The sequence below is a fragment of the Maniola hyperantus genome, chromosome 20 (assembly GCF_902806685.2).
Source record: "Maniola hyperantus chromosome 20, iAphHyp1.2, whole genome shotgun sequence".
NCBI classification, from domain to species: Eukaryota; Metazoa; Arthropoda; class Insecta; order Lepidoptera; family Nymphalidae; genus Maniola; species Maniola hyperantus.
In genome coordinates this window covers 6268981-6278127 of record NC_048555.1, presented here as the reverse complement: position 1 = coordinate 6278127, position 9147 = coordinate 6268981, and the positions used below count along the sequence as shown (strand labels likewise).

Below are 9147 nucleotides of genomic sequence, written 5' to 3'. Positions count from 1 at the left end.
AATCAAGTTAAATCTAACAACTAATTCAAGTTAGAGCTAGTAACCTTGGTCTGGTGGGAGGCTTCGGCCGTGGCTAGTTACCACCCTACCGGCAAAGCCGTGCCGCCAAGCGATTTAGCGTTCCGGTACGATGCCGTGTAGAAACCAAAGGGGTATGGGTTTAATAAAAACTGCCATACCCCTTCCAGGTTAGCCCGCTATCATCTTAGACTGAATCATCACTTACCACCAGGTGAGATTGCAGTCAAAGGCTAACTTGTATCTGAATAAAAAAAAAATAAAAAAAAACCGATTTTTTTTCGATTTGTTCATCCATCTAATAACTAAACAAAGTCCATACATACCTAAATATCTATTGATATGGAATTTGTTTAGTTATGTGATAGAGAGAGCATCTGCACAAGGAACAATAAAATGCAGGTTACGCTTAAAGAAAATCGGTTATGGTCAGAGTTGTCTTTGTCTAGTTTTAAAGTTTCAAAATTCAAAATATAATATTATTTTACTCCCATCTCCAATAATAAAAATCGAACGAATTCAATATTAATCGAGAGCAGTTGAAATACATAAAGTATCTATTAGTGAAAGTGGAAATCTGAAGCCAGGACGGTACCTATTCCATATGCTAGCAGTTGTATTTGAACGAGGAATAGAATCTCTTTGCACGTATCCTTGGAATTTCGACTACTTAGGTAGAAACGGATGCAGGTGCAATATCTGCATGCAGAAAGGTGAGAGAGGAATCACATCAAAACTTAATCATCGTCATCATCAACCCACTAATGAGGATGGGTCCCCTCTCAGAATGAGAGGGATCTTGGACAAAGTTGACCACGCCGGTCAAGTGCAGATTGGTAGACTTCACATAATCAACCTTTTTTTTTTTAAAAAAAGAATATTAGCCATGTTAAATGACTAATATTCCCCTTTCCTCTTTAAGCATCAGGCTTGTGCTAGGAGTAGGGTACGACAATAGTGCAACGGGCGGGGTTTGAACCGTCGACCTTTTGGTTTTCAGTCCACTCCTTTACCGGTTGAGCTATTGAGGCTCTGGAGAACTTTCACTTCTCAGGCATGCTAGGTCAATGGGAACTAGGTACCCTGGATGGGTATTGACAGACACGACAGACTGACAGACAAACAGACAACGATGTCATCCTATAAGGATTATTTTTCTCTGGAGATACGGAACCTTAAAAATAATAATTAGCGAATTAATATGCAATGCGGATTCGACTCCAAAAACATTTTCAGGTGCAAACCACAGAAGCGAACACAAAATAAAGTACCTTATTCTATTCCTTAATTAACATTTAAATAGAAAAACCAACTATAGCTGTTCTGCCATAACACATAATTTTTAACTATAAGAAAAACACAAAAAATATGAGAGTAGATTTTATATCATAAGAGAAGATTTTAGTCGGTATCAACCACTGATGGCTCGGAATAAAATACTTCCTTCTGAGAAGAACCAAGTACTAAGTTAATTGACACTTTGTAAAAAATTTGAAGGTACAGTTATAGGTATTATCTTTATGACAAGCATACCTACACACACTCTGTTGTAATTTTATAATTGTATATACATATTTTATTCTAAATCTACTCATTCTGTTGAAATAGTTTTAATTATAATTTTAAGTAATCTCTTGTGGCCTTCTGTTAAAACTAGATTTAGATTTAAATAATAATAATTATGTAATTACGCTGTTGATTACTTTCAAATAAACAAAAAAGAAAAAAAAAACAAGTTAGCCCTTGACTTCAATCTCACCTGGTGGTAAGTCTTCCCGTACTCTAAGATGGAAACAGGGGTAGGTATGGTAGAATTAAATTGGTAACACGGCACGCATAAAATAACTCATGGCAGCTAAGCAAAAACGAACCTTGTAAGTATAATTTGATTTATAAAGCAGTTTATCAACATTTTATAATCAACATGCTTGCAAATTAAGTAATTTCCCCCCGTTGTTAGTAAGGGCTTAAGCACACGCGATGTTGCGAGCATCGGCTGTCAACGACTCAATCGTTTTAAGGATTTTAGGATACTTTCACCTCCGCAAGTTTTCGTTTTCAAAATAAAAAATTATACAATTTTTTTTCTCATGAGTACTAATCTTTGTTGTACGTATTCTACTCCCTTTACAACCTCTCGCACTGCCAAAGGTCACTGGTAGAGATCTCTTATAGAGATAAATGCTTCCCTTTCCACTTTTTCTTTCTTTTTTGTTTATTGTTACAACTTTCTGGTAGAATTATATTTATGTAGGTAATTAAATAAACATAAATCTAAATTAAAAGTACTTAAAAATATTAAAATAAAACATACAAACTTAAAATTAAACGTCGTCAAAAAGTCCGCCCCTGGTTGCCCCTGGGCCAAAGGTGCCCATTAAGCTGGCACTATTGCCACGCTGAATGGCGATGGACAACCTTTGGACCAGGTAGACCCCAGAGCGCGGATACTTTACAGTACTTTCTGGTACTACAAATAAAAGTAAATTAAAATAAATATAATTATGTAGGTTTATTTTTATTTAATAAATATAATTACCGAAGAGCTGGCAGCTACCTCGGACAAAGAATTAGCCTAGCTATTCAAAGGGGGAACGCTGCCAGTATTTTCGGAACCTTGCCTAAAGGGACTCCTTTTAATAATATATTTTAGTTATAATATTATATTTTTTAAGGTTTTAGTTTTAGTTTAAATTATTAATTAATTAACTTTTAATTTGTATCTTTAAATGCAGATGTAAATAAATTTAGGTATATATGTAGTAGATAAATAAAATTGACTTCTATTTTAACATAATTATTTATTAATTCCTCTATGAGCGTTCATTAAGTAGGTAAATTAATATTCATGTAAGACAATCACTATTCTTTTATTTTACGTCTGGGACTCTACCACTAGTTCGGAGAACATATTCGTCAACAGAGAGGAGCCGGCAACTCAGCAGCTAGTCTTTCAAATCATAAAAGGTTACAATCAGTGTAACAATTTAATACTTACACTATCTTGGGGGCAATTGAAAGCTCAGCCGTTACTTCCAGACAACTTTGTCTTTATGGAATTCATCAATTTTAGATGACCAGACAATAGTTGACTGGCACCCAGTAGATGAACAAATCTCAGTTTTTAGCGTGCCGTAGCTAAAAAGGAGAAAAGGAACCCTTATAGGATCACTTCATTGTCTGTCTGTCGTGTCTGTCAAGAAACCTATAGGGTACTTCCCGTTGACCTAGGATCATGAAATTTGAATCCCGAAATAGCCAAACATAAGGGGAAAAATCAGAAAACCGTGAAGTGAATTTGTGGTTACATCACAAAAAAAATTAAAATGTGTTCATGAACAAAATATTAGTATTTTCAACTTTCAAAGTAAGATTAGTATATACCAATTGGGGAATCATAATAATATGAAAGGGCTTTATTTTAAAACAAAGTGCTGCGGTGCGCTGCGCTGCAGTGCGCTGTGGTGTGATGCGCTGCGGTGCGCTGCGCTGCAGTGCGGTCTGGTGCGGTGCGGTGTTTCTCTAGCTCAAGTAAGCTCAAGTTATCTACAGCCGCTATGAAATCTCAAATAATTTCATTTGGCCGCGTCCGACTTGAAATTGACTTAAAACACGCTGTAACTGGCCTCGATCTCGAATCTCGATACCTACTGCTAAAAATGCTGGAAAGAACCGATTCAAGACCGTCCGCTTAAGCTAAAGTGTACCTACAGTAGTAAGAAGTAAGCAATCAGCCTTATGGTAAACACAAAAAAAACAAAAACCCGAAATATACGCAAAAAATCTATAATTACGATTAGCCAATTATTTTACATGACGTGTGGGCACGTTTTGACCTAAAACAGGTACAGACTTACGGACTTAGAAAAAGAAAAGAAAACCGCGTGAACGCAAACCGTGCGGTTTGAACGCTGATGAAATGTACCTTGTTAGAGAAGTGCGGTAAATATGTGGACCCTTTCCACTATGAGACTCGCTGAGTTGTTCGAATCAAATTCAAAAATTTAAGTGAAAAAATTAAAAAGACTAATTTAATCACGAGGCTTCCTAGAATTCTTGTGATTAAATTAGATTAATCTGCACTTAAATTTTTGATGTTTTTCGAGCAACTCAGCGTAGCTCTATTAATCATTACAATTATTTTATTTATTTCTTGACTAAGTACCTACTTACTCTCAATTTTCATTTTATTTTATTAGTTCGCCTACATTATTAACTACTAGATGATGCCCACGACTTCATCCGCGTCAGTTTGGATATTTAAGAATTCCGTAGGAACTCTTTGATTTTTCGGAACATTTATCAGCCTCAGCCTATGTTCTTCTCTGGGACTCCGTACCAACTTTTGTCAGATACGGTTAAACAGATTAAACAGATTGTAATGTATTCAGCGTTCATTTGTGTGAGCTTCTTTATTCCACCACAACTCCTGAACAGATTTGGATGTAGTTCTCCATAATGTTTTCAAAGACGTGGGTAGTCTGCCGATTCGCACTAGACCAGCGCGGCGGACTGCGGCCTAAATCCTTTTCATTCTGTGATGGGTTCATCGTAATGATGTTGATGAAGAGAATGAAGTATTTACATATTATGAATCTACAAAAAGCCAATATGCAGTGGAGAGACGAGGTGACATTTTCATACATCCTACGTCTAAAACGCGCGGTTACCGCAAGAGACAGCCACGTGATTCCACGTGAGCCACGTATACAATTATAAGATCCGTGCGGTTTGCATCCGCGCGGATTTTGCCGTGTCTGTACTAGGCCTAAGATGAGCTTACGCTAGATTATTTTCCATAGTTTGGGATTAGTATAACTCGCAAGCTACAGCTGCGTCGTAGACCTGTATAGATATAAATAGGTTGGAACTACCAACAACCACAATATTTTTCCGTTTACAACCATGAACACTGTGAGTAATAAATATTTAATTTATTTCATTATATATATAAAAAAATATTTACATAACGTATTTTCAAAATTTTCAAATCAATAAGAATTATTTTGAGAAATTAGACAATTATCGAGAAAAATGCTATAAAATCAGATTTCCGGTATACCTACTGTCTTGTTTTGTAAGTTGTGATGGTATATTTTTTTGTGTTAAATTCTTATCACCGTTATTGCCTTTCAACTTTCATCCGACTTCCATAAAGGAGGCGGTTCTCGATTAGGTGTGTGTGTTTTTTTTTTAATGATAGACTACTTAATCCAAAGGTTATACAACGTTGTTTGTCTTTGAGCTCAATATCTAATGGTAAGCTATAAAATAATAGCATATTATGAAAATACGAATAGATATGAGAATGACAAAAAAATACCAATTTTCTGCTGTAGCTCTCTAGCAGCTAAAACAATGCACTCAATCCTCTGCAATGGAAAGGATCTACAAATACCTACCATTAATTTGCAGTTCTGTCTACGATGTCAATTAGGTACCTACCTATAGAACCCCTGGCCCCGTCCTATTGTCATCGCTCGCGCGATGATGCGATGCGATTTCATCGTGCGATGAAATACAATGAGAACACATCGCATGATCGTGCGATATTCAATAGGACATTCAGTAGAACACAGTTTGTTTAAACGTACGGGATGTGCGATCATTTTCGTCGGATGCACGCATCATCGCACGAGCGATGACAATAGGATGGCGCCTCAGGCACTAAATCATTTGTTGGTTGAAAGGAGTAATGGTTCTTTTTTATTTGCAGTTATTGTACATCGGTTTAGTCGGATGCGTGTGCATGGCATACTCCGCTACAGCACTGCCTTACCCAGCAGAAGAAAGTGATAGCAATGATACAAAGCTCCAGACAGAGGAAGAGATCCTAGTTCCCGCTGAAACCCATCACGGTCATCACAAGCATTACCACAAGAAAGTTTACGTAGTACATGGGTTTGGCCACGGGGGTGGGCACAGGGGTGGTTACGGAGGTGGTCACGGAGGCGGTTATGGAGGCGGTTACGGAGGTGGTCACGGAGGCGGTTACGGAGGCGGTTACGGAGGCGGTTACGGAGGCGGTTACGGAGGCGGTTACGGAGGCGGTCACGGAGGCGGTTACGGAGGTGGTTACGGAGGTGGTTACGGAGGTGGTTTCGGAGGTGGCGGTGGAGGTGGCGGTGGAGGTGGCGGCGGAGGTGGTGGATTTGGATTCGGACGATGATTCAAACTTCTTTCGAGTTACACGAATACTCTAGCCCTTTTACAATTTTTCTGTGATGATTTATTTTGGAATAAAAATATATCTAGTTCAATTACTGTAAGTTGTTTTCTTTTATTGTCTAGCGATATTTAGTACTTTCATTGTAGAGTGTACTAATAAATAAAATACATAGATACAATTATTGAGTACTCCTATAGAAACAGAAAGAAATATATAAGCATTTTGTTTACAGATATTTTCCCCCATAAGTATCTCCGAAACTTCTGAGCCAATTTTAAAAATTATTTCAATGGTTGTTTTTACTTTTAAAATAATTATAGGATAGACTTTTTTAAACTTTTAAGTGGTGGCAGACCTGTGACCATTGTTAGGGTTCCGTACCTCCAAAGAAAACCCTTATAGGATCACTTCGTTCTGTCTGTCAAGACCCGTCAAGGGAATCAAAACCTATATAGGTAGGTACTTCCCGTTGACCAAGAATCATGAAAGGCGGTAGCAACGCCTTATAGCACAAGTAAAGGGGAAAACCCGAAAACAGTGAATTTGTGGTCACATTACAAAAAATTAATAAGTGTTAGGTACCTATGTCTTGTTCGGTGTTACGATACGAATAACGATGGTACGATTCGCACGTGGCTGGTTTTCTAACCCAAGTTAGTGTACCGGGTAAGTGGAAAACTTTCTTGAAGAAACAGCTCTTAACCGTACCCTAAACCTACCTACAATATACCTACCTACTTACAGAAAATTAAATTACCCATACCCACATTAAAATACTCTTAAGAAAAATGCGAAAGAGTGTTTGTTTGTTGGTTTGTTAGTCCTCACGTCGAAACGGAACAACCGATCGACGTGATTTTTTGCATGAATATAGCTAAAGACCGGGAGAGTGACATAGGTTACATTACTGCCGGGAATGGAACCTGGAACCCCGCATTGATAAGACTACAGCGCTCACCACTGCGCCAGGAGGTCGTCAAAATTAGAATTAACTAGCTTATGCCCGCAACTTCGTCCGCGTGGACTACACTTTCAAGCCCCTGTTTACGCCTTTAGGGATTGAATTTCCAAAAATCTTTTCTTAGCGGAGGTCTAGATACGTCATTAAAACTGTCTGCCTTCTGTATTCCGAATTTCAGCCCGATCCGTCCAGTAGTTTGAGCAGTTAGAAGATCAGTCAGTCAGTCAGCCAACTTTTCCTTTTATTATATATTTGTACCTAGATAGGTACCTAGTACCTACACAGTCCCAACTTCTCTACCATGATGATGATACGTAATTGCTGCACTTTTGAATCTGGACTTGTTGATTTAGGAACTGTCGATAGTGAATTGATATTAAAGGTACGCTTAGGTACTAAACAACGACTTCATGAGTGAACTCCATGTCCCAACTCTTCAACCCTGATGATGCATGCACTGTACTGCACTCATAAGTCATAGGTATTTGGGCACTGTTGATTGTGAAATAATATTGTAGATGCAAGGTAGATGCTAAACATCGACACCCTTATTGAACTCCAAGTTCCAACTCTTCAATAGGTACTGATGCTGCAGGGTACTGCACTCCTAAGCTATAGATTTTTAGGAACTGTTGATGGTGAATTATAATTGTAAGTACCATTTATATAGGATAGGATTTTCGTGAACGAAGTTCAATCATTGAACTTCGTTCACGAAAATCCCACGCACTCCTTCAAAAATTCTATTCTATTCAAAACTGACTGAGACAGGAGTGGAAAAGGCGGATAGGGAAGCGCGAGGGGTGCAAGTGCAACGAATAGACAAGATTTTTTGAATAGATATAGTTAAAGAGTAAAGACTGTACAGTGAGACAGGTTACTTTTATCTCGGAAATCAAAGAGTTCCCACGGACTTTCAAAAAACCTAAATCCACGCGAACGAAGTCGCGAGCATCTAGTAGGCTAGTTGGTTAATAAATTTCTAAACGAAGAGGGCCAATATTAATATGACGTCATGAGTAATATCGCGTATGTTCAAAAGGACTCTTGCTAGGTTAGGTCTCATTAAAAATCCTGCGCTCATTGAGCCGGCAGAGACGAGACGCAAAGGATCAGCTGCTATTCAGTGTGAAAACGCAGCCATGAGCCAATATCCAATAATTCCCCATTCCACGCGGGGATGATTTGTATAGTAATAATTTTTTTTAAAGCCTTTATTATTGATATTTACATTTAAAATTTACGTAATAAATTACATCATTTAAATCTCGCACTTTAGTTCTTTCCGATCAGCGCGTCTTCTGACGCATAGGCCTCCTCCAGGTTTTTCCATAAGAGTCTGTTTTGTGCTTCTCTTGTCCATAGTGATCCCGCTGCCTGCTTTATATCGTCTACCCAGCGTTTCCTTTGTCTACCCCTTTTCCGCTTTGAGCCATCCCTAACTTCCCATTCTGTTATAGCTTAGGTTAATTATTATCATAATAATATAATACCCAGTTACCTAACTCACGATTTATTTCATCCTTGTTTTTGCCTGCGATTTCAATACGCATGATACAATTTACTTATAGCTCAAAGCACTCGAGGGTAATTTGTCTATCTATCAATAAAAAAAAATTCAGAATCGGATCGTTAGTACCGGAGATTACCCCCTATATCCAAACTTACAAAAGCTGTTAAAAACGTAGATTTTACTATTACCACGTGTTTTATTAGGGTTCCATACCTCAAAAGGAAAAAAGGAACCCTTATAGGATCTCTTTGTTGTCTGTCTTCAGTCTGTCTGTCTGTCTGTCTGTCCGTCTGTCTGTCGTATCTGTCAATAAAATAATTCCCGTTGACCTATCATCATGAAATTTGGCAGGTAGGAAGGTCTTATATAGCCAAGTAAAGGAAAAAATCTGAAAATTGTGAATATGTGCTTACATCACAAAAAAAATTATAATGTGTTTCATTAATTAACTAGCTTATAGACTCGACTACACAAATTGCAAACCCC

General features: G+C 37.9%; 1 protein-coding gene across 1 annotated transcript; it reads left to right on the top strand.

Annotated features, from left to right (window-relative positions):
• The first annotated feature begins 4843 nt into the window (after positions 1-4843).
• On the top strand, positions 4844-6187 carry LOC138403763 (keratin, type I cytoskeletal 9-like). Its single transcript, XM_069505549.1, has 2 exons — positions 4844-4932; positions 5735-6187. The coding sequence occupies exons 1-2, from the start codon at positions 4924-4926 to the stop codon at positions 6185-6187; spliced, it is 462 nt and encodes a 153-aa protein (XP_069361650.1). The 5' UTR covers positions 4844-4923.
• The last annotated feature ends 2960 nt before the right edge of the window (positions 6188-9147 follow it).